The sequence below is a fragment of the Crotalus tigris genome, unplaced genomic scaffold, assembly GCF_016545835.1.
Source record: "Crotalus tigris isolate CLP2741 ecotype Arizona unplaced genomic scaffold, ASM1654583v1 scf7180000019533.121983, whole genome shotgun sequence".
Taxonomy (NCBI): Eukaryota; Metazoa; Chordata; class Lepidosauria; order Squamata; family Viperidae; genus Crotalus; species Crotalus tigris.
In genome coordinates this window covers 3,615-30,619 of record NW_024097584.1, presented here as the reverse complement: position 1 = coordinate 30,619, position 27,005 = coordinate 3,615, and the positions used below count along the sequence as shown (strand labels likewise).

Sequence of the window (27,005 nt, the reverse complement as noted above, 5' to 3'; positions counted from 1 at the left end):
CACCTAATCATGGCATGAACCTGTCCAACAACCTCTTTTTATTGCCATGTCCTCACAACCTTGCTTTCTTCTCAGCTCTCCAACCCTATGTAATGCATCTTAAAGTTATCTTTAGTTTAACTGGTGTTAAACTAATATATTCTCTTTTAAGAAGCCTATAACTGCTGAAAAGAGAATATATTAGTGTAGCAACTTTGTCCTGGATCAATCCCAAACATTTCATTCAATGAGTATCAGAGATAAGCGCTTCTTAATGTGACTTCTGCACAATAAGTAAGGGAAGCAGGATTTTCCAGCATTATGCCTGAGGATGGGTAAGGAACTGTTTGGTAGCAGCAAGTTTTATATAATTTTCTGCTGATATATGGATAGATGAATAGCATTTTAATTTAGGCAAAATCCCACACTAGCAAACAACATGTTTCTGAATTAATCATAAAAAGGAAGTGGAGACATACTGGTCCCACATTCCAGAGATAATATTTCTTTTAAAGCTCTCTAATTTACACATTTGAAGGCAGCAAATTTCATTTTTACTGTGCATTATATAAAGAAGACCTTTTTATTGGGGTTGAATATGCCCACATTTATCTGAATGAGCGCAATTCTAACATAAGAAGGAGACTGGAAAAAGTTTTCTTTGTATCCCCCCCTTTCCTTACTATACCTGGTTATATTATTCACTTTTGCTCCAAGCTACAAAGTGCCAACTGCAGCAGTCATTCCCCATAGGCAACTTACTCCCCCTAATTAACCTAATGTTGGGGGTTGCCTTTTTAAAAAAAAAAAAATCCAATCCTGCAATATACTTGTTAATATAGTGATTAGAACTATATACAGTATTTCAAAAGTGTCTTGCTATAGATTGATGTAAGGGAATTACTATATTAGCAATTCTTTACAGGATTTTTTTTCACTAAGTCTGTGTTAAATATGGCAGCTTCTTTATCTTGAACATGTCTAATCAGAAAGTCACATTCCAGTATGAACTGCTATATTAGTATGCATCACCTCACTTCTGTGTCTCTAGTGCCATCTAGTGAAGACATGAAGAAATATTTTGCACTGGGTTACAATAGTCAAAATCAGTTTCTAAGAATATAGCTCATACCTCCTATCTCAAAAATAACATAACTTGAAGAAAATCTACCTAGAATTTTCATTTCACTCCTGTGTTTATTGTTTTGAAAATCTATGGCTTTTGTTCTGAAATCATCAAGATTACGTGAAGTGTTAATACCATTTTATAATGCCTTGGTAAGGCCACAATTGGAATACTGCATCCAGTTTTGGTCACTATGTTGTAAAAAAGATGTTGAGACTCTAGAAAGAGTACAGAGAAGAACAATAAAGATGGTCAGAGGACTGGAAGCTAAAACATATAAAGAACAGTTGCTGGAATTGGGTATGTCTAGTTTAATGAAGAGAAGGACAAGGGGTGACATGATAGCAGTGTTCCAATATCTCAGGGGTTGCCACAAAGAAGAGGGACTCAAGCTATTCTCCAAAGCACCTGAGGGCAAGACAAGAAGCATTGGATGGAAACTAATCAGAGAAAGAAGCAACCTAGAACTAAGAAATTTCCTGACAGTTAGAACAATTAATCAGTGGAACAAATTGCCTCCAGAAGTTGTAAATGGACAACCATTTGCTTGAAATGGTATAGGGTTTCCTGTCTGAGCAGGGGGTTGGACTAGAAGACCTCCAAGGTCCGTTCCAACTCTATTATTGTTGTTGAAAGAAAAATATCATCCTTTGGGTTTCAAATTAGGGTTACCATACACGGATAGTTAAAATCTAGAGGACTACCAGAATTTTTCTATATCTCTTTGCTGAAATCCAGTGCCCATCTAGATTTTTTTAGCCTTGATGTAGTGGCCCTCATTTGTATTCATCTAGTTTCCAAGATCATTTTAGTGGCAAGACAAAACAGTTGCAGTTAATTTAAAATAAAAGCTAAATTAGGTGTCAGAGGAGATCTTGAGGCCAGGTGCAGTTCCTAAAACCTTGAGTGCAGCTGTCAAAACCTCTCCAGAATTTTCTCACTTAACTGTCAGTTTGAAGTGTGATGGAAGAAAAAGCTATTAATACAAAAGGATTCATCACATTACTTTTATTTAAATGAATTGTAATTACACTTTAATTAAATCCATGTTTGTTTTGGTGATACCTACTTTCCTGGTCCTCCTATTTTCTGCATTGCTTGTCCTAGCTTACTATATAAAAACTAAATAGACCCCCTAACCTGTAAAAAGCAAACTCCTGTTATAATACACCTGAACCAGTTTGTTCACTGCTGAGCATGCTTAATTCTGCTGCCTTTATTTTTTTAAAAAAAAGGCTGATGACTTCTGAGGATGCATCCAGAGATTAGAAAGGACCTAAGTCTAAAAAGGAAAAATATACTATGTATTTCAGTAAATCTAATAATATTTCTAAAATTAATCTTAAAAAGCAATCCACATCTCAATGATCTATATGGTATTTATGATGGGACTGTGGTGGATGGATGGATGGATGGATGGATGGATGGATGGATGGGTAGAAAGATAAATAGATAATGATAGGCAGGCAGACAGGCAGACAGACAGATACCATAGATAGAGCTAGAGAGCTAGAGTGGGAAAGGGAGAGACGGACAGATGGACAGATAGATGGACAGATAGATCTTTCATTACTCTTGAAATTCATAAAATAGTCAGGCACTTCCATCCAAATGAAAAAAAGCTAGACAGTTAAACTGCAAGTAGCCCAGAGCAAATCTAAGTCTGTTTAATGAAGCAATAAGATTGATCAGCAGATGTTAATATGTATTTCTTAGAACCCTGCAGCTTTCACACCACATTATGTATGTTTTGTTTTATTGTTTGTGAATTAATAAATACCAGACTTATCTGCACTGGTTTTTATTCCTTGCAAATATGAAAATCATGACAAAGGTTCAGATGTGGAAATCATAAAGCTGAGCAGAATTAAGAAGCAGACCACTGCCCTCCGCGTAGTCTTGAGAAAATGTTCTCAGCAATAATGACTGCAGTGATGAATGAGTTCAGTTGCCTTCTAAAATAGTCAAATATGACTATTCCCAACAAGTTATTAGAAATATTTGTCACAGAAGAAAGGAGGAATCTACTTAATTTTCTGTTATGTGTTGAAAGAAACAAATTGTAACTGAATACAATTCAGCAATACAACTATACTGTACATTAACAGTGTGGATATGAATACTCAGAATGCAAAGTCTGGAAGTTGAAAGGATCTGGGAGTCAAATTCTCCTCCTTAAAATATAAGTGATGCACTTATAACTGAAGAAACTTGAAAACTTAACACAAACCCTCCACACCATGAAAAACTGATTTTTCACATGTCAAGGATTCATCAAGCTAAACATAACTCACTAGACTTTGAATGATTATTAGTCTATATAGTATTAGTTAATAATTGCCTGAGCTTCAAATTAAAGAGGCAGGAAGAAGGCAGCAGTCACTAAAAAACATCTATACATTTGAATACATTTGTATGCTAGTGAGGCTCCTTGGAGATGTTATCTATCTGTCAAGATTATGTCTTAAAAACTGGTCTAGTCCTTGGAAACCTGTTGTTAAATTTTGTATGGAAAAGCAAATGGGAGAAAGCTCAAATTTTCTCTCTCTCCCCCATTCTTTAATGGAAAAACACCTTATCAATGTTTATGGGCATGGGTGCACATACACTTGTTCTACAGTGATATATCAATCAGTGGTTCACTAAAATAATAATTATAATCTCAGACAGATGTTAACACCATCACTACAATATAAACATTGCACAGTGATGATTCTGTCTTGAAAACTTATGAAAGACTATATTGTACTCAAAAAAGCAAACAAAAAAGTACTATGATCAGATATACTTGCTGTTTTTTTCTGAAATGCCTAAGAGTCTGAGCCACATTGACAAAAACTTGTTCATAATTAGAACAGTAGTTATGTATTTAAGCTTGCTGCATTATTAAAACTGTTTGTTATGCATGAGCCTATGAAAAGGTGACTTAAACATTAAGTTGATTTTAGAGCTACAACTCACCTAGCAAAATTATTTTATTTAATAGTGTATATTTGCATACATGAATAGTTATAGGAATTTGTTACTGATTAAATTGTTGAAGCATGAAAACTGTAATGTGTGATAAGTAAAAACCAAAGTAATTAGACAGTTCCATTCTACTTCAAATGAAATATATAACTATATTGGTAACATTGGCTTTTCTTCTACAACTATTTAAAATTACTTAACAAAGATAACTATTCTAAAATAAAGAACAGATGTTCAGATTATAGGAGGATCCTTCTCCCATGATCACATCAGCCAGGCAGATATGGGAGATATGTGGTTCCTCAAATATCATAGACACACATATAATCCACATTTTTTAGAATCCATAAAGATTGGAACAGGATTATATAAGTGGAATACATATCTAAATGAATGGCATATTCTTGTGGAAAGCCTTGGGAAATGTGTAGGTCAGGCAGAATGGGGAGAACACTCAATTTTTTCCATGCAGCCCTGGAACATCTTGGATACAGCTGCAGAATCCAAACCCTGTTGCCATGTTGTAATTCTTGGGATATTTATTAAATAATTATAATTAATTAAATTAAGGAAATTGAATTGAATAAAATCAAATTTAGATTTAATCCTAATTTCGCATAATTATTTGTTGACCTGCCTATGTTTTGATCTAGCTTCCATTACACTTCTCAAGATGGTCTGGTACCAGACCATTTTATTTGTCTCTTGTATGTGGGTCAAGAAGCAACAGTGAGAACTGGACATGGAACCACTGATTGGTTCAAAATTGGGAAAGGAGTTTGGCAAGGCTGTATACTGTCACCCTGCCTATTTAACTTATATGCAGAGCACATGAGAAAGGCAGGACTAGATGAATCAAAAATTGGAATTAAGATTGCCAGGAGAAATATCAACAACCTAAGATATGCAGATGATACCATTCTAATGGCAGAAAGTGAAGAGGAACTAAAGAGCCACTTGATGTGGGTAAAGAAGGAGAGTGCAAAAGTTGGCTTGAAACTCAACATTAAGAAAACCAAAATCATGGCATCCAGCCTTCTCAATACCTGGAAAATAGATGGGGAAGAAATAGAAGTAGTGACAGATTTTATTTTCCTGGACTCCAAGATCACCGCAGATGGGGACTGCAGCAAGAAATTAAAAGACGCTTGCTCCTGGGGATGAAAGCTATGGCAAATCTAGACAGCATACTAAAAAGCAGAGACATCACCCTGCCAACAAAAGTATGTATAGTCAAGGCCATGGTTTTCCCAGTTGCAATGTATGGATGTGAAAGTTGGACCATAAGAAAGGCTGAGTGACAAAGAATTGAGGCCTTTGAACTATGGTGCTGGACTGCAAGGCATTCAAACCAGTCAGTCCTAGAAGAGATCAACCCCGACTGCTCTTTAGAAGGCCAGATCCTGAAGTTGAAACTCAAATACTTTGGCTACCTAATGAGAAGGAAGGACTCACTGAAGAAGGGCCTAATGCTGGGAAAGATTGAGGGCAATAGAAGAAGGGGATGACAGAGAATGAGGTGGCTGGATGAAGTCACTGAAACAGTAGGAGTGAACTTAAATGGACTCCAGAAGATGGCAGAGGACAGGAAGACCTGGAGGAATGTTGTCCATGGGGTTGCAATGGGTCGGAGAGGACTTCGCAACTAACAACAACAACACACTTCTCAAAGTCTGGTCTTGGGAGAAGCTGGATCCTTCCTTTCTATTGAGAATCTTGACTGACTAACAGGCATTGTGGAATGTAGCCTCTTCCCATACTTATCCTATACTATGGTAGGGTAAAAAGGCAATGCACAAATAATAATTTACCAATAGCACCAACCAGAAAACTCTTATATATTCTAATATTAAAAAACAGATAGAAAGCAATAGATGAAAACCATGGAAATGTTTTAAAGAATAGCCTCATAGTATTTTTTTTAATTGATGGCAATCTTCTTACCACTGCTATATATTATATTTGATTTGTAACACTGATGTTATTTATTTATTTTATTTTATTTTTAAAATAAAATAAATGGCTAATAAATCTGATTTTTGTTTAATAATATTCCATTTAAAAACCAGGTGTATGAAGATTTCTATCCGACTTTAGCTTTCAGGTTACAACTGACTACACCTGGAAATTTATGTGCTGGAGCAGCACATTTTTATCTGCTCTGAGTTTCTTTTCACCTGCAAGCAACTTCCAATGAAAGAAGCAGGGGGGAAACAAAGAGTTTGATGATATCCATTATACTTTTTTGCTTTAATACCCAATATCAGAAAAAACAGTAAGGAGGTTAGGAGACACTAATTTTTCTCAGTAACTTCTTATCTTAATTGGTCACAGTAATCCAAAGTTCCTCAACCCACTGCTTTTTAACTCACATAATTCCCATACATCTGCAGAGCATCAGGCTGGAGAAAGCCTTTTTAATCCTAGCCTTTAGTACTAGGATTTAAGAGTGAAATTGACTCAAATAAACTGAGATTTGAAGCTGAGCATCTTGAGGAAAGAAGGGGCATACAACCAGCCCTTCCTTCTAGTTTCAGCGTAACTCCAACTACTGATGCTGATGTTGCTGTGTGGCAGAACACAGGAATTTATAGCCTAGCTTTGGATGGTATAAGCATAGCCATGAGGTTGTGGGAGAGTTGCACTTGCACTTTGAAGCTGACTAGATTGACAGGTGTTGCTGTTTTTTTTTAATCAAGAAATCCTAAAGGCTTTCTCCCCCCCCCCTCCTTTTATCTATAGAGCTGGAAGCTGTACCAGCTAAAGCCAAAAGGAAAAACCTCAGCTGTATGCTTCAAGCTATAACAGTTGTAGAAGGTAGAGAAAAACCCATGGAAAAGATAGGTAGACTTCAATGGGAGTCAATCGGCAGATCAGGAAAAGTTCAGTGACTTGATATGGGAGCTCAGAAGCACTGCAGTGAACAAAGCCTAAGAGGAGTTCCTATGATTGTAAGCAGGCAACAATAAGGTTACTAAAACTGACAATTTGTTGTCTCTTTGGGATAGGAGTTCATGATGCATATGCGAGTGGCACCACAAATGCCCATGATGCTTGCATGAGTCGGACCGCAAACACTCGTGATGCTCATAGCAATGCTCACATGAGTGGGGCTGTGCTTATACGTGCACATGCACCCACCGGTCAGCCACTCACACAGCACAGTGACCAATAGGCTACAGCCCAATAGTGGGGACCCCTGTTCTAGTCCAACCCCCTGCTCAAACAGGAGACCCTGTATCAATTCAGATAAATAGATGTTCAATCTCTTCCATGTCATTTCAGACAAATAGCTGTCCAACTTCCAGTGGTGGAGCACCACAACTTCTGAAGGCAACCCGTTTCACTAATTAATTGTTCTTACTGTCAGGAAATTTGTCGCAGACCATCACCTCCTTGTCATCTTCTCCCATGAGTGGGCCGATTATTCCCTTGACATTTTTCTTGTTTTTACATGTTGAAAGAAACTTTTTTATGATTATTATTGACATTTGTTACAAGCCTTAGTTCATTTTGAGCCTTAGCTTTCCTGATTTCATCTTTGCAGATTCAGAATATATGTTGGTATTCTGCCTTAATTATATGTCCCTCTTTCTCTTTTATCTGAATCCTATTGGATTTCACCTTTTTTTGCTTAGGGTTAATAAATGCCTTTTCAAAATACAATTCAGATCTTCACAATTGTACTAAACATAAAGATCCACAATCATCCTTCAGTTCAATTATAAATCTTTTTGAATGTCTGATCTTTCTATAGTTTCTATTCCAGTTTGGTGGATTATGATAATTAGGTCTGTTGGTCATTTAAAGAGATATTAGTCAATTCATTATGTGAACTTGTCATTAAATTGATTAAAACTACTTAGCTTTGCATATTGGACATGCCAACTTCATTGGAAGCCTCAGGTATCAATATGTTAACAGTGTCAAGTGCAGTTGGCCTTGTTTCCTATCTATAGTGTCACAGGGGCTTTCTGACTAGTCCAGTGTATCTCAGTCTTGGCAACTTTAAGATGCATGGATTTCAACTCCCAGAATTCTCAGGGAATGTGTACGTGGCATATCTTGTGTGTGTGGCATAATGTCCACACACACAAGATATCCATACCTCTTAAAGTTCCCAAGGTTGAGAAACATCTAAGCAGTCACCCAATGTTGCATGCATATGTGAAAAGATTATTTTAAAGAAAAGGTCTTTTTCTTCATTCTTAAGGAAATGCTTTTTTCATTATTCTTCTCAAAGAGGCCATTTTTCTGTCATCTTCCTGTTCCCTGTTTTATGCTAATCAATATAATTTTGGTTGTAATAAATTTAGTTCTGGTCCATAATCCACATAAAGACTGACAGTCCAATCTTTCACAACTATGGCATTATTTTGGTAGGATTAGTACCCATCTAAATATGTTAAACTATAAATGCCACTGAAATCAATAATTAACTTTTCTCATTGATTGCAAGAGGAGTTGATAGGTTTAAATGAACCTCATCTGAATTTAACCAGTGCACTCTTTTGACATGCTAATTCTGTTATTTTTCCAAGAGCTGAATGGAAACAGTTGACCTGGTATAGGCATTGTCTTTGAATTTTATCTAAGATCAAACACTGTAAAAATAGCAATGTGTATTCCAAAAAAGGAAATCAAAAATATAAAGTAAATAGCATAACATAACATAAATATAATATAATATATGTGATCTCACTGCAGCATCTATCACTTTGCTGATTACCGGGGTTAGTCTGGGTCATTACTGAGTATTAGGATTGATTCAACCTCAAACACATGGAAATAAAGGGAAGAATACTTATCTCAGCTACAGTATAATGGAGCCAAGCACATTGACAAAATTATTGTTGCTGTCTAACATAAAAAGAGGCAAAGAGAGAGAAGTGTGTTTCATTGTCTAATGTGAAATATCCTGTAGCAACATGGACACAAGCCATTTGGTATCATTGAAACTGTACTCAGTATTGGGCTGCAATTCCGGAAGGCAACCCCCTCCCACTAGGACAGTGGTGGCGAACCTATGGCACAGGTGCCAGAGGTGGCATTCAGAGCCCTCTCTGTGGGCATGCATGCCGTCGCCCCAGTCCTAAGCCTTCAGCTGGGTTTTATTAAACCTTTTCACTTTAGGCCTCTGCCGCCATGTACAAAAAAAAAGGTTCAATCAATCAGTCAATTTCAACTTCTCGCGGGAAAAAAAGATCTTGCAAAGTTAGAATTGATTGATTGAACTTTTTAGTCCCACCCAGTCTGCCGTTACCACTGCAGCCACGCCCACCCAATGGGCCACACCCACCCAATGGGCCACACCCACCTAGCACCCAATGATGCATAAGTGGGTTTTGGATTGCAGTTTGGGCACTCGGTCTCTAAAAGGTTCGCCATCACTGCACTAGGATTCAAGTATATTCCTTTCATTTAATTCTTTCTAGATATCCTTTAACCCACCTTTTGCATCTAACTTTTGAAAATTAATGAGAAACTGGAAACTCTTTTTATTTCCTCCTTATGCTCAGCATGTTTGTTTATTTTATTTATTTATTTATATCCCTTGTTTATTGTTTATTGTTCAAGATGGCTGAACACATATAATACTCTTTCCTCCTCCTATTTTCCCCATAACAGCAACCCTTGTTAGATGAGTTGGGCTAAGACAGGATGACTGGCCCAAAGTCACCCAGCTAGCTTTCGTGCCTAAAGGGGGGACTAGAATTCATAATCTCCCTGTTTCTAGTCTGATGACTTAATCATTAGACCAAACTGGTTCTCAATATGCTGATGAGTGATCATTTGCATGTTATTGTGTATGCATGTCTGCATACTTCTATAAATTAACTAGTCTGAGACTCTGGGCCAACAGATGCCATTAAAATCCAGACTACATTCAAATATAATGTGGGCAAAACAATGTGTTCAGTCAACTCATCATCATGCATGAGCTGAATATAGCTCCGTGATACCTGGTGCATGGCAGTTTTCATCATCTGCAATTATAATAATCAGATTGAAGGAAAGCATGTGAAAATAAAATCAGCAATGGCACCGTATCATCCTTTCACAATTATGAAGCAGCACTGCACAACCATAAACTTCACAACAATCATTTTATAGAAATGCTTGACATTTTTCAGAGAAGGGTCTCATTTCTATGGTAATTCTATCAATCAGCAAGTGGGAAGTTTTTTTAAAAAAAGAAATATTATTATTTGGGAATTCCAGACTCTTTGATTTGCAATTGGCTTTATTGTATAAGGTCCCAAGAACCAACAACATATGGAATTACTTAATAGTAGTTTTTTTATTGTTCTTCACATATAGATAGCCTAAAGCAACTATTTGCATAGGTACAGATATACTCTAAGAATAGCCATGGAAGAGCTATTTTAACCTTCTTTCTGCCTATGAAGCTTTCCAAGCTCTATTGCAGTGATGGCGAGCCTTTTAGAGATGTGCCCAAAAACTGAGGGCTCCGAGTGCCGCCTCTGGCACCTGTGCCATAGGTTCGCCACCACTGCTGTATTGCATCATTGCCCTCTGGGAAGCAGCTTTCTCTCCTGGGAATCCAGACTACATTCCACCACATATTGATAGATGTGATTATTCATTGAAAGCAGTACAGTGTGGATAGACTTCTTCATTATCTTGGATGTGAAAGTGTTCTAAGGAGGAGGAGATTTCAGAGTAGCCTCCAAGGTCCATTTATACTACATATGTACTGTATCTAAAGATAACATTTCTTATTATCTTGTTCTGACTTCCATTTAAGTTCCATTTATTTATTTCTCTCCATTCTATGCATCTATACAGATATCTCACTCTGATAAACAGTCAGACATCCCCTATACCACTGTCTAATGATATTATACAATAAACAGTGGATATCATTATTGATGACTTTGTGGAAATAAATAGTTTTTCTGGCAGTAAAAACGAACTGCTATTCCCTTCTTTCAGGGTGTCTTTTCAACTTCCCAGTATAACCAATAGCCTGGCATTCCTGGAGGTCTCTCTTCCAAATAGTAGGCAGAACTAACCCTGCTTAGGTTCTGAGTCCAAAGAAGACTAGGTAGGTGCTGTCACCCACATTGCCATGATCTATATGTTCTGCTTTTAAGCTATTGTAGCATGTTTAACATATTTTGGAGAAATTCGCAAACACAGAGAAAAACAAAAATCAAGTGGACAGTCATCTGTAGTTCTTATTTAAAATGTTTTCCTCAAACATCTATCAGGCCATTCTTTAGGATAACATATGCGATGGATTCTAGTTTCATTCAATAATTATTAACAGCAATAAGGGAGACATGATGCATATTGAAATATGGCCAAATATTAATAAAAGTATAGAGTGCATGCACACAAAGGGCCCACAAAGTTTATAAAATTTAAGGAAGTGATTATTGTAATTGCACCACTCTTCCTTTGCTTCTGGCTTTTGGTGATTGGTTACAACTCTCACTTGTCCCCCAGAATAAAGAGAAATATATTCACGGTTCAGTCAATTAAATGTGGTACAATTCAAAAGAGTCTTGTAATAATTACAGACTAATGGATTACAAAATATTAGTATTCTGGGAATAAAGTACAAAAGGCTCTTTCTGAAATTTAAACCTCTCTTGTTTTGATTACAAAATAAATGTTTAAACTATTGCTTCACCTAATAAATAATTTTTAGAAGATATGTCTTTTTTTCCCATCCTATACATTAAAGGAATGTCATTCAAAATTTGTGGTTCTCTTTGAAATCAATTTTATACACACAAATTAAAACAAAAATCAGTGGAATGTCCTGAAATGAAAAGTTTTGTTTATGTTCTTCACACAGGGCCACATTCTAACTCTTGGCTGCCAATTCTCTCTGAAATGAGTTACCCTGAGGTAAAATATCCAATGGAAGGTAAAGAGTAGCTGAAAACATTTTGCTCATTTGTTGACATTTAAATTCAAGACTGGCAAGGGAATAGCATCCTTCAAAAATAATTGAAAGCCATGGTTACAAATCCTTGTAGGTGGAAGTCTAAGTGGCAGACTACCCTCCAACATTTTATTTCTCTCTATTCTGTGTATCAATTTAGATGTCTCACTCCGGTAGGCTAAATACCCTATATTATTGTCCTATGATGTTGTACAATAAACAGTGGGGATCATGGTTAGGAGGACCTACAGGATTGGCTGAAGAGACCTACATTTTTTTGTAGTTATATAGTTATACAATCATCAAGTTAAATTTGCAATCATATATATCAAGTGCAGAGCTGAAAGGTTGGGGCATGTTTTTAATATATCATGGTTTAAAAAATGTTTACTATTTTGTTTTGTGATTAATCCTATGGTTTCTCACAATTATAATCACTATTTTTGTAAGCCATTATGAGAACCCATTAGATTAGTTACAAAGTAAAGCAACAAAACTCCCTAATAAGCAAAGAAATAAAAATATAGGTCTGGGAGAATCTCAAAACTTATATTATGGTATTCTTGTTGATAATGTTCTAATATTGAACTTGTGCTTAGATTTTTAATTCAAATCCTTCCATGGATCCAGCTAAGATCAACATGGTGGATGAGATTGCTGTTCTTGAAATAATAATGAAAGTAAGATAGTTCAACTTAGCGATATATACTATCCTGCAAAATTATACTTCATATCTCAGATGGAAACATGTGGCTTCAAAACTTCTTGTTTATAGTTTCCTCTAAAACATTACCAATTGTTTTCTTTGTGGTTTCCTTCTGAAGAGGGGAAAGGTCAAACCAGACAACTATTGACATGATTTCCTGCCCTGGCATCATGAAACACATTTTTTAAAAAAATTAATATATGGTATCTAATGCATTTTTTAAAAAAAGCAAAGAAATTTGGGAAGGAGAGGAATGGAGATTATTAGTCCTTCCTAATAGAATAATACTGCCCTTCCACTTGGCAGTATTTAATCTGTGACAGCCAGCACTCAACAATTAAATAAATAAAAGAATAAGAATTTTATTTCATATTAATGAATAATTTTCAAAAGGAGGGGGCAAGAAAAAAGCTTTTATAATGAAATAATTTATAATGAAATTTGAAAATTTTGGCAAATGCCTATAAAGAACCTAATTTAAAATTCTCATCCGAGTTTCACACATCCTTTACTCAGGATGAACATGACCATTCTTATCTGCCAGCTACATCTTTGAAAGGTCTGGGGAAAATATTCATCCTAATTCAGTTTCAACTTGATAAACCTGTTAACCTTACATTTTCCCACAATTGAATTTGTTTAAAATTTATTTTTTTAATTTGTTTAGAGAAAGATAGAAAGTAAACAAAGTTTAATTCTCGGTTGATATAAGGGCTACCGTAGGGCTTACAATGATGAGTTAACAAATTTACACATCACAACTGTTCATTTAGGACTTTTGTTTCCCCATATGTTTCAAAGTTCAAGCAGAACTCATCCAGCTCAGAACTAGAGGAGGAGGAGGAGGAGGAGGAGGAGGAGGAGGAGGAGGAGGAGGAGGAGGAGGAGGAGGAGGAGGAGGAGGAGGAGGAGGAGGAGGAGGAGGAGGAAATTCTAGACTTATTCTTGGATTTTATCAGAAGTATCCCCATGGGATGGGCTACCTGCATTTTTTAAAAAATGTTCCTCATTCACAATGAAGTATTTAGAGGAAACACCTTTTGAATTCATTTTAGTAAAAATATAAATGTATCTTTATTCTACAAAAATATATTGCTATTTAATTCCACCATAATCCCTAAAGAAAAACTTATTAATTGGTAGGACTAGGGTTAAAAAAATTGTGTTCCAGATTTTACCTTCTAGGACCAGATTCTCTGGCAGATGGATAAGGAAGGATTTTGTAACTCCTGATGTGCTGAAAGCTGAAACTATTTTTCACACCTAGTTATGAGCTCATCTCTACATGAAAAAGGAAAAAGTTTAAAGTACAGCTTTGATTTATTTCAAGCAACTGACATAAAGCCAAACCTCCCTTCTTTAAATAATGTTAAATAATGTTAAACTATTTCTTCATCGCTGCATTTTTCAAAATTAATTGAGGATGTTTATACATTTCTCTACAAATGTTCCAAAAACATAACAGATGAGGAGAAATGTCTCCTATGATTACCTTTGTTAAACACAACTCACTAAGAAACTCACTGAAAGATTGTAAGTTTAATTCATTTTATCATTTATTCTTATTCCTAAATCATTCTGTCTTGCTTTAAAATATTTTAATCTGCCCATCACTTTGAATTATTCTAGGGTGGTGATACTATAATAAAAATGCAGAATAATAAAAAAAGAGATTCAGGACAACATATCAGCCTTTGAACATCTATAAGATTAAAAGGCAGTAAGTTTATAAAAATGCAGAGGAGGAAAAACATAAAGTAATTGTAGTGGATGCAGTAAAGAACTTCAATAGCTATCAAACCAAGTTCATGGCCAATTAAGAACACAATTCAAACACATTATGAGCAAACCCAATTTATCCTACGATCCCAGATCCAATATTTGTCTATTCTAATTCTTTCATTGCCTGGTCCTAAACTTCATGACAAGCATGGTGGCCTTGAAAAAATAACATTTAGCCTTGCTTATTCAATTGGTTACTTCACCACTTAACCTTAATTACTGTACTTTCTCAAATACACCGACTATATTAGATAGACTTGATTAGGTGTCCTCTATTCCAGAAGCTCCTCAGAGTGTTCAGCAAGAAAAGCAAATTAATGAAACAAATTAGTTTGGACCAACTTCCAACTGTGATCATGATAAAGAAGAGCAAAAATGGCTACAGTATAATCCTATTAAGCAATGGTACAGTGAATACGAGTCCCATGGCAAATCAGAAGCACCCAAGGAATCATAAGGTGACTAGCTACAATATACCAAAAGAGAGAGAACATACAGTAGGCTGTTGCAAACTCAAAAATAGATGGTTATAAATTTCCTAAAAGGATTGTTTTTTCTCATCCATTGACAGCTAAAGACCATGTATATCTTGCTCAATCTGTTCCAGGAACATTTGTTGCTACATTTTTTCACAATGGCAAGAAAAACCAAATGCACAAATATAGTATAGGGAGTACCTTGCTCAATAGTAGTAACTGTGAGAGGGACCTCAAAGTCCTAGTAGACAATCACCTAAATATGAGCCAGCAGTGTGCTGCAGCTGCCAAAAAGGCCAACACAGTGCTAGGCTGCATTAACAGTGGGAAAGAATCAAGATCACGTGAAGTGTTAATACCACTTTACAATGCCTTGGTAAGGCCACACTTGGAATACTGCATCCAGTTTTGGTCACCACGATGTAAAAAAGAAGTTGAGACTCTAGAAAGAGTACAGAGAAGAGCAAAAAAGATGATTAGGGGACTGGAGGCTAAAACATATAAGGAACGGCTGCTGGAATTGGGTATGTCTAGTTTAACAAAGAGAAGGACAAGAGGGGACATGATAGCAGTGTTCCAATATCTCAGGGGCTGCCACAAAGAAGAGGGAGTCAAGCTATTTTTCCAAAGCGCCTGAAGGCAGGACAAGAAGCAACGGGTGGAAACTAACCAAAGAGAGAAGCAATCTAGAACTAAGGAGAAACTTCCTGACAGTTAGAACAATTAACCAGTGGAACAACCTGCCTCCAGAAGCGGTAAATACTTCAACACCGGAGGTTTTTAAGAAGAGACTGGACAGCCATTTGTCCGAAATGGTATAGAGTTTCCTACCTGAACAGGGAGTTGGACTAGATGACCTCCAAGGTCCCTTCCAACTTTACTATTATTGTTATTATTATTACTATTGTTGTTGTTGTTGTTATTACCGTATATTCCGGTGTATAAGGCGACCCGACATATAAGACGACCCCCGACTTCGGTGCCGAGTCACATGCCTAGAAAGTCGTCTTATATGCTGGAAACTACTATTATTTCCAGCGTATAAGATGACTCGGCATATAAGACGACCCCCGACTTCAGCACCGATTTCAACACTTTCGAAAGTCGTCTTATACGCCAGAAAGTACAGTACTTCAAGAGCCAAAATCTCAGGAGAGCATTGGATTGGGAACTCTTGCTAAGGATATGACTTTAGGAAATATCTAGTGGAAGTTAGTCAAACTGGCTTCTCTTTAAATCTAAAGATAGTTACTTCTGAAACCCCCCTGTTACAGTCCACTTAGGTTTTGATTCATGGAAAATACCTTTAAATTTTATTTAAGCTAATAAAATGCATGATAAGATACTTAAAGAATGAGCATAAGAAGTCCTCATCTTACAACCACAATTCAACCCAAAATTTCCATTGCTAAGCAAGATGATTGTTAAATTAGTTTTGCCCCATTTAATGACCTTTCTTGCCATATTTGTTAAGAAAATCACTGCAGTTGGCTTGCTCGTTGATTTGCTTGTCAAAAGGTTGCAAAAAGTGATTACATAACCCTGGGATACTGAGACCATCATAAATACATCCCAATTGCCAAGCATCCAAATTTTGATCCAGTGACATGGGGATGCTGTGTTGGTCAAAAGTTGAAAAACAGTCATAAGTCACTTTTTTCAGTGTTGTTGTAACTTTATAGTCATTCATTCTGACTAGTGCACTTATGCAGGCAATAAGGTGCACTTTTGGTGGGGGGCTTTTTTTGCTGTTTCTGCTATTAGTGTACTATAATTTTAATTCCATCAATGCAAAACTATTACAGTTTTATTCCTGTGAATAATCACATAATTCTTCCCATCGTTGTTTCCATATGCATTTTTCCCTACCCTCCATCTTCCTATATCTGCCTGCTTTTCATTTAGTATATCCTATTTTATCATTTGTGTGTTTTGTTTTGGGTTTTTAGTTTAACAAAAGCCTCATACACAAGTGATCTTCCCTATTTCTCCAGTTTTATTTGCTAAAAATGTAGTTTTTTTAAAAAATATTTTTTTTTGTAAAAAAATTTTTATTTTCAATTTTACATTACATTCATAAAAAATACTTCAGATAAAGAGTAAAATAAATTTATACACACAACTTTCGGTATTGCTCACCCATTTCCCCCCAAACCGCATCCACCCTCTAGCCACTTCTTTCACTTCCCTCCTTCCCTCTTCTTCCTCACTCTCCCCCTCTCCTCCTTCTCCTCAACCTTCCTACTTACTTCTCCCCTTCCTCCTATCTTCTCACTCCGGATGCAGTCCAGGGGAAATGCCCAAGCAATTCCTCTCTCCAAATTAAAACATCAATATTATATACAATAAAACTATTTCTACTTATCTGAACTATTTAACCTCCAACCCATCCTCCCCCCACCCACTCCCCCCCTTCCCCCCCCCCCGACTTCCCAGAACCAAGTACAGGGTTATACAGACATATTAAACATAATCTATTTAAGTTTACTAATTATACAACAACCAAAATCATACTAACCCTTAACTCTCTTCAAACTTTAACATCATAATTTTATAAACAAATCCATTACTCATAAAATAAATGAAACTTTGTAGTTCTATATTTCTTCTGAACATATTCTATCCATCTTCTCCATACAATAACATATCTCTCTTGTGAATGGTCCTTTAAATAAACAGAAATTTTAGCCATTTCTGCTAAATTAGAAACCTTAAATACACATTCTTCTAAAGAAAGCAGAGAGTCTTTCTTCCAATATTTATTAAAAAAAAATATTTTATATTAAAGGACACATTTGAACTATATACCTATATTCCCATTTCATATTATTGCCTATATTTCCAACCTTAAATTCTAAGATATGTAGACTTCAACTTCAGCAGAGAAACAAAAAGAAGCAAATGTAACAAACAAAACACTAAAGGGGGCATGGAATACACAAAAGCTTCTGTTCTTGTCAACAGGACAAATATAGAATGCCTTCCCATTTTCTTTTCTTTTTTTTGTCAAATTTCTCAGTGTTGTTCCACTCTAAATCAGTGTATATACCTCTTCTAAAGCAAGGATATTGAACCATTACTTTCAATAATATATGTACAATATAACTGCACAATAATGACTTGCATAGGTAATCCTTGGATCATCTAAACCCTTTCTGGGTTGGTGGCCTGATGGGAGAGGGAAGATAAAACACCTTACAATGTGAATGTGGCCACATGTGCACACATGCACACAAACAGGCCGTGAGCATGTGCACCATGCAAACAGGGCTGCGAGCATGTGTGCAAGGCTCTCAGCGATGCCAGCACCTGCGTTAGGCTTGTGGCACTGCCACTGCCAGGCTCCCAGCAATGCTACCACCAGTGTGAGGATCATGACAATGTCCCTTGTGAGGCTCGCGCCATGGCCCATAACAATGCCACCACCTGTGCGAGGTTTGTGCTGAGGCCCATCTGCTACCTGACTCTTATGGCACTGCTGCTGCCTGTGCAAGATTCATGGCAATGCTACCATCTGAATGTGGTGCACCACCACCCATTTGCCACCCATGTTTCCGCCACCCTTGCAAGGTACATGGCAATGCCATCATCTACGCAATACTAGAAGCACTGTCACCGCCTGCACAATACTCACGGCAACAGTGGCATGTGAGGGGATGAACATGTGCACGCACACACATGCACTGCCCAGATACTCATGCAGCCCAGTGACCAAGAGGTTGGGGACATCTGTTATAAAACACTGAAATTTAAATTCAAATTTTGAACTACATACTTTGAAGAGTAAGGAATTTCACTGAGGAAAGAAGAAACCTTCCCCACCATTCTGATATCACATTTCAGAATGTTCAATTATATTGTCCACAGATGGATTATATTGTCGATCTCAAAGATAAACTGTCTTTTATACATTAAAAGATTATTAGCAATACATGCCATTAATAATGAGATACTGAAAGCTCTACAATAAAAGGCCACAGATTTTTGTGGCATCCTTGTAAAATGTCTTAGACTAGTTAATCATAAAGCATATATTAAAAATGTGCAAAATCACGTAAACTTTATGATCTTTTTGCAGTATATATACTTTTAAGCATCTAGCATCACAATATTCAATCTTAGTACAGAAATCATATAACATTACAATAATGGCTTGCATTAGTTGGCCTTGAATAATCCAATAGCAGTGAAAGTGGTATGTTGAGAATTCAGTTATATAGAATAATATAGTTAGTATGCTAATATACCAGTGGTGGAATTCAACCAGTTAGCACCATTTCAGCAGAACCGGTAGCTCATTTTTTGTTGCCCAGGCCCAGAATGGACTTCCAGAAGTGGCATCCACACAGAGAACCAGTTGTTCACATATTTGAATCCCACCACTGTAATATACTATTTATATTAGCTAATTAACACTGACATAAGATCTCTACAGCAAAAATGCCAGGTATCATTAAAGGTAAATTAACTAGATATGTTATGGGCAATCATTTAAAATTATAATATTAGCATATAGCCATTTCATAAAGTTTATATAGCAAGTTTATAATCCAGGATATATTTTGAAAAATAGTTGCTTCTTTATATCCACCAAAAGAAATCATAGAAAGCTCTGAATAAATTTGATACTTACATTTTCTTGAGTATTTTTATTAAATTTTGCACACTCTCCCTGGATTTTGGAAAGCCGAGCTGCAACCTATTGGGACTTTTCATCTTATTCAAATAGAAATGTATGTTGTGAAAACCTTCAGCAGCTACAGCATTGCAGAAATTACAGGAATGTACCCTACAGACCACAAGAGAGAAAGAGAATACTACTATTAAAGAATGCTTATCCCTGAGCTTCCAGGGGATAAAATAAGATTCAATAAAAAAAAATTGGGTGGGCGCTTATGTCATGAGCCATCCCGGAAGGAGGAAGGTGTGTGGTGAAGTCTCCTACAGAGACCACACCCCCTGGACAGAGGCCGGAGGTCCCAGTGGAAAGTCGAAGTCTGGGGTCCCTGCCTGTGCCACCTCTGCCCTGGCCTGCCTCTGCGCTCTGGAGAACTCCTTCTCCAGAGCCTGATGCCTCCTGCTGGCCTGCTTCTCCACCAATTTGGAAATGGCCTTCGCCTTATCCTTGATCCTGCCTTCTGCCTCCTGTTTGGAAGATTTGTGCCTTTCTTGGCTTGTGGATGGGGAGGTGGTGGTCATAGGTTCAGGCACCATGGAGTCCTCCATCCTGGGGCAAGCTATCTCAGGAGTTCTAAGAGGGAACTCTGGCAGGGGATCAATTGGCAGGTAGAGTAGTTGGAGCAGTGAACTGTGGGCTGCTCCCCTGGCCACCTAACCAATAGCACAATGCCCCTTCGGAGTCTGGTCACATTTTCTTGTTTGTGGCAGAGGCCAAAGCATGGTGTGGTGCCAACTATCTGGCACCGCCCGGTAGACCTTAGGTGGCCAGGCCAATACTGCACCAGAGTGGCCCAAGGTTGGGCGCAGAGGGGCCTCAAATCCAGGCCTGATGTTTGACAAAATGCTTAGCCTAGGGTACTGCATGTAGGCAGTCTGTGTGGGCTGCTTCCCTGGCCACCTTCACATGCTCAAAATGGCAGCCGTCCAGAAATGTGAAGGCTAGGTACAGGCCTGGCCTGGTAATAGGCAACTAAGATGGCGGCTGTGTGAGGCTAATGAGGCCCATACGGAGCCCCCAATGTGGAATGGTTAAAAAACCAGCCGGGCCAGGCTAGCAGCGCCAAAAAGGGTGACCACACCTGAGAAGTAACCTGCAATGGTGAGAGGAGACCAAAAGGACCAAAGTTCCCCTAAGGCAAGGCAGCAAGGCATGGCCAAGATGGCAGCCGCCCTGATTGCCGTGACTGGAACAGCAACTAATGGCTCCACAGTGGACGCACAGGCCTTTCCCCCTGCTCGGACTGAGCTGAGGGCAGCGTTTGGGGGCTGCAGCTCTTGAAAGAAACCCCCTCCCCCCTGAGAGCTTTTGTTAGCAGCCACGGCTTTTTTGCGGCAACCAAAATGGCGACTGCAACTGTCCAGCACTTGTGGAGATTGACGGAGGCCAAGGAGCCTCGTGCAGCTTCCCTGGGCAGCCTAGGGAAGATTCAAGCTGCAGCACTGAGTACAGCTCTGGCATAGCTAAAATGAGGAGTGAGGGAAAGGAACTAAGTAAGAAATTCCCCATAGCCCTGGGGAAAGAGAAGGGAAGAAATTACACTCCCCTCAGCCTTCAACAGCCGATGCTGAGAAGACTGTGGGGGTGAGAGGAGAAGAGAAAAATCTACTAATTTCAAATAAGACTGGATGAGAGGAGAGGAAAAAAATTCACTAATGGGAGAACTCAATACCTGTCAGACCTTGAGAGCCAAACCTGACACGTCTTTTAGGGCTGGAGACCAAGTCAAGACTGGGGTTCTCCTAGCCCAGCAGGGGGCATAACAAGTTTAGCTGACTTGGTCTCAAAGGCAGGAAGACAGAGCAAGCCCATTGGTGGATTCTCTATCTCCTGTGCTGGAGAAAAAGAATGCTACTATTAAAGCATGCTTATCCCTGTGCTTCCAGGGGATAAAATAAGTTTCAATAAAAAAATAAACATCTTTGGAATATCATTTCCCCCAAGGTGAGATTAGCCCTGATCCTACTGGCATTTAGAAAAAAAAGTCAATAGGGGGGAATCACAAAGAAAGGAGGAGTCTGTAAGATGGCTATATTGTATGGAGCACTCGCCACATTTTTATTTTTATTCTGCTTTTATTTGTAATTGTGTCTGATTGTTTTTAACTCTTGTTTTAATTGTTCCAACTGGCTGTTATTGTATGCTAACCAGAGTCATGTTTGTGAGAAGGGCAGCAGCTATATATGGTACATCTATTAAATAAATAAATAAATCATAAACCCATTAACTCTGATATCTGTGACAAAGATGAGTTACTAAGAAATTACATTCATAATTTAAAACAAAATTACAACCAGTTGTTGCCAATTTTGATAACTGAATATTACCATAGGGTTTTTAAGAAGTGTAATATAATTTGCTAAATAAAGAAAATAGAAGAGGGCCGTCAAATGCACTTCTAACTTCCTAGGCTTTTGTGATTAATCCCTGTTAAAAAGAGAAGACACACTTTTGAAACAGCAGGTCTTTGGCCTGTTCTAGTCCATTAGATATTTGCCTCTACTACTTGAAACCAGATCAGCCCATTATTCTCTAAGACTTGCTAGTAGAAGAAAAGAAAGCATTTTCTACTGGATTATTTTTGCTTTTGCAAAATTGCTCAGTAAAGGTAGAAGGAAAAATGGTAGTAATCCCTAAAATGAATATTTTTACAGGACTCAAGAATAGGAATTTTTTATTTATTGTATTTTATTCATTACATTTTTATGCCACCCATCTCCCTATAAGGTGTTTGGGTGGCATAATATAAGACAAAATAATATTAAGTAAAAGTTTAGCAATGCTGTGTGAGATGAGAAGATCCTTGCTTTAAAAAAATGCTATGGTAGCAGAAAGACAGAACAAAAACTAGAACAGAAAATAGAAGTGAGACTGCCATAAAGATCAATCACCATAGTTTGTTTTTCTCTTCAGCAGGTCAATACTTGCTCCTGTCCTAAAATCTCTGCCCACCTCTTGTTTTGGATTGCTGTTATTTCAATTAGACAACTATTGTTTTTAATCAAGCTCCATATAATTGAGGAAGATCAAGGAAACAAGAACTACACATTTTTAGTAAAGTAGTTTTAATTCAACTCTGAAATAAAAACAGACTTCTGAAAACTGTAAGAGAAATTTCCCATCTACATTTATTGTGAGATAATTATGGGATAGTCTTCTGAAATAATTTGAAATGCTTCTTTCCAGGTTTCAGAGGTGTTATTCATATGATAAGCTGCCAGCTGATTCTCCTATCTCTGGTTTATGTCTAATCTCCTTTTCATTTCTTTTCCAGCTTCCTTATATCTTTCCTACTTCTAATCTTTCTTCACCTAACTTCCCAATGTTTTCCTGCTACCATAACCACTTCCTACCTCCCATGTTCAATTTTATGCTTTGCAACATATGTATGATTCCTTCAATTTAGTGTATAATAATAGAAGACGGAATTTAACTTAGAAAAAGTTCCCATGAACTAGCTCAAATCTGCCAATAAGCACCACTGTCAGTTCCATCCTTGTGATTGCTGTCAAGAAGGGGTAAACTAAATTACCCTAGAAACCTGATCATAAGCAACAAAGTACACACATGCCCCATCCTAGAAAAATAAATAGAAAACTTTTTTAAAACAAAAAATCTTAAAACTGGAAGCAAATAAAATTTCATGAGAATGCCATTGAAACTTGAATTACAAATTCAAACTTTGTTGGAGTTAGGAAGGAAGGAAGGAAGGAAGGAAGGAAGGAAGGGAGGGAGGGAGGGAGGGAGGGAGGGAGGGAGGGAGGGAGGGAAGGAAGGAAGGAAGGAAGGAAGGAAGGAAGGAAGGAAGGAAGGAAGGAAGGAAGGAAGGAAGGAAGGATCTAGCAACAATTAAATAAATAGACATCACTGTTATAAATGTATTACTGAATTTATTGATTGACTCATCCTTGTAAACATCTGCCTTGCTCCTTTATAGCATATTGCTTTATGATTAATGTATGTACTCTTATTAGTTGTTTGCACTGATCCTCAATTGACTTGTAAGCAAAATTATTTTGAAAAAGCTTTATTTCTTTTTAAAAGTAGAATTTGAGAATATATTTTATTCAATGCCCTTATAAAGCAAAGAGACTGACTTTCTGTGTACAATATTATACACAATTTACAATATTATATACAGTTTGTCTTTATAAACATTGAGTTAGATCAAAATTTAAATGACACATTCTCATAAAGGAAATTTCATATTGTTAAACAATAATCTCCTTCCAAGTGTTCTCAGGTTTGCTAAATAATATTGAGCAGCATATTTTGGGGCAATTATATAAACTTTCTCTGTTTTTCTCAAGGATCTAAAAGCATTAAAAAAAAGTCTACAATTATGCTGTCAAATCTATCAAAATTATCTCTCTGGGAAATGAACACTATCAGATCTGAGCTGGTTGTCTCCTGTCCATTTCATTTTGTTGTACAAGATTTCTAATAATAAAAAAAATGCCTACATGAATAAAATTTCAACATAAAACAATTCTTCTTGTAGAAGAATTGATACATATGAATAACTTTTAGTCTCAGTTATTATATTGCTTCTTAACTAGTGAAAAGTAAGGGATTCCCAACAGATGGTGTGAATAGAAAAGGCGGGTGAAAGACAGGAACAAAATGAATGGAGGAATGTTCAGACGGATACCACATATTGTTTAGCAAAACGTCTCACTTTCAGAGCATAATAATGTACTTCATTCAAATTAATTAGGAAATACCTTCTTGTAATATGTATTAGTCTGTTTAATGCCTAACACATCTGTAGCTTTTCCAAGGCATATACTTTTGGACATAAAACAATCTGTTAGAGAAATACAGCCAGCCTAAAACAAAATGGGCATACCCAGAGTGGGATTCAGCCAGTTCACACCAGTCCAGCAGAACCACTAACTAATTTTTTGTTGCCCAGGCCCAGAATGGAAGCAACATCCACACAGAGAACCAGTTGTTCACATATTTGAATCCCACCACTGGGCATACCGATATTTCTAAAATTATGAGGTGGGTAAAATGAGGAGCCAGATTGTTGGGGGCAATATGCTGACTCTGTAAACCGCTTACAGATGGCTGTAAAGCACTGTGAAGCTGTATATAAGTCTAAGTGCTAATGCTATTGCTATATCTGCCACCAGAATGTACTTTGTTCTAGCTTTGTGTTTTCACAGCTTTCCTACCATTGCTTGAATCTTTGCTGCAGTTATAAGCAAAAAAGGAAATGTAGTTTGAACAGAGAACTAGCTTTTGACAGACACTTGTAAGATAAGATATATTACTTTATACTTTCTAAATCGTACAAAGTTTCTAGGATTAGTTTGCTCAGCAGTGTAGGACTGTAGCATTTATTTGTAAACTATAGATTGCTCCTCTCTTTGCATTGAGATTTAGGTTTTTGTTTTGTTTTGTTTTTCTGGGAGTTTTGGCAATATTTTTCTTCTCCTGTCCTTTATTACAGTGAAAGAAAAAAATATGGTAACATTATATGGACAGTACACCATGAATGGTCTCCAATGTTAATGGATTCCATTTTAAACAATAATGAGGAGAAAAACATGCCCATGTAAAACTTGGACTCAAAATTGGACTATGAATTGGACATGCTTTTCTCAGAGGTAGGACAAAATACACTTTGAAACAACAAACAAATATTTCTGCTCAAGCAGAAAATAAATTTACCATTAGCTACCGATCTTTATATTTGACAGCTGCTTTGAGGCACATGTTGGTAACAACTGACCTAATATCATTGCCTGATTCTTTTTTACATTAAATACAGATTTAGAAAAATGAATTACCCTATTGTTCTTTTTTCAGGAATACCTGGCAATATGGGCTTTTTTTTAATGAAGATCTTGGGATAAATATTCATAAATTTTTGATGAGCTTCTTCAGTGGAGCATAAATCCTCTCTAAAAAAAAGAAGTATGAAAAAAAGCAATAAGACTGTGTTTCAGATATATTCTAGGAAATATTATTGCTAATTGCAGAATTGTTTCAGTTGGACGGCCTTCCCCAGCCTGCTAATCTTAGGATGAGATGACCCAATTCTTAAGATTTTTCAGCCAGTACTGATCACTTAGAGAAATACTTTAAATTCTTTGTATAGTAATCAAAAGTGATATAGGACTGACTTGGAAGTTCTAAATTCTGAGAAACCATTGTGAAGAATCTAGAACAGGGGTGTCAAACTGCCGTTCCATAGGCCGGATACATCACCAGGAAACTGCGCCCACCCCATTGCCAGCAATGGAAAAAAAGTTCCGATATGTCACACAACGTGATGTCGCGAGTTTGACATGTCTGATCTAGAACTTCCATGATTTTTTTCTTTTCTTTTTTCATATCCTAGCTAAATTATAGGTAGGTGTCTTTAAAACTATCCTCAGTTTCAATCAAGATGTATTTTTTACTTATTTGTGTACATTATTTTATAGAGTTCATTTTGAGCTAGAATATTTCATTTTGAATTGTGTTTTCTTTGAAAGTACCTTCACCCAGGAAAAGAAAATCCAGTGCTGAAAATATAGAATTATAACAGGAAAATGTAAAAAGTCTAAACACAGGAAAACTTAACACAATGAAATATGAAATGAAACAACTAAAACTGACTTCTTAGACATCATCAGCAAATTGAGAACATTTGAGGCACAAATGACCAGGATCACGCTATCTTATTTTGGACACATTATGCAAAGATCTAGCTCTTTGGAGAAGGGTCTAATACCAGGGTAAATGGAAGGAAAGAGAAGGATGACCATCAACAAGGTAGACAGATTCAGTTGCAGGGATAATGAGTGCACCATTTATGACTTGAAAGACCAGGATACAGACAGATCATCATGGAGAAATCTTATCTATGTAACTAGAAGTCAAAAATGACTTAATGGCACATAATCGCCCTTCCCAAAACATTTCTTTCCTTCAAGTATATTAAAATGGCAATTTTGGAAAGAGATCATTTGCTTTAGTAAGGTCAAGCAAGGGTTTGATTTTGTAACATCCCATTCTTACTTTCCAGATGTGGTCACCTCTGACAGTTCCTTCAGCCTACAGAAAAAATAGACAGTTCAACTATATTTTCAACATCAGAGCCAAAGAAGTTAAAGAAAACCCAAGCTATTCTATTTTACCATTTTATTTCAGGGCATAATGCCATAGCTAGCATCTATAAGTACATTTTAGTAACTAAGTTATATGGAGTAAAGTTATATATAATCAAATTTAAGCACAAAGCAACTTAGGAAAAAGCATGAAAAAATCAAAAAGATGTAGAAAAGTGTTGTAAAACAGGAAAGAAAATGCAAAGAGAGAAAGAGAAATGAATACATACATACATACATACATACATACATACATACATACTTGCA

The 27,005-nt window shown here is 36.9% G+C and overlaps 1 protein-coding gene across 1 annotated transcript in view; it reads right to left on the bottom strand.

The window, feature by feature from the left end:
• Positions 1-26,685, bottom strand: part of CNBD1 (cyclic nucleotide binding domain containing 1) — a gene marked incomplete at its 5' end in the record, with an annotated part of 117,141 nt that extends 90,456 nt beyond the window's left edge. The window contains 3 exons of the mRNA XM_039363105.1: positions 19,591-19,746; positions 25,434-25,547; positions 26,650-26,685. Of these exons, the coding sequence (XP_039219039.1) occupies positions 19,591-19,746; positions 25,434-25,547; positions 26,650-26,685 (306 nt within the window). The remainder of the gene's footprint in view (positions 1-19,590; positions 19,747-25,433; positions 25,548-26,649) is intronic.
• Between the last annotated feature and the right edge of the window lie 320 nt (positions 26,686-27,005).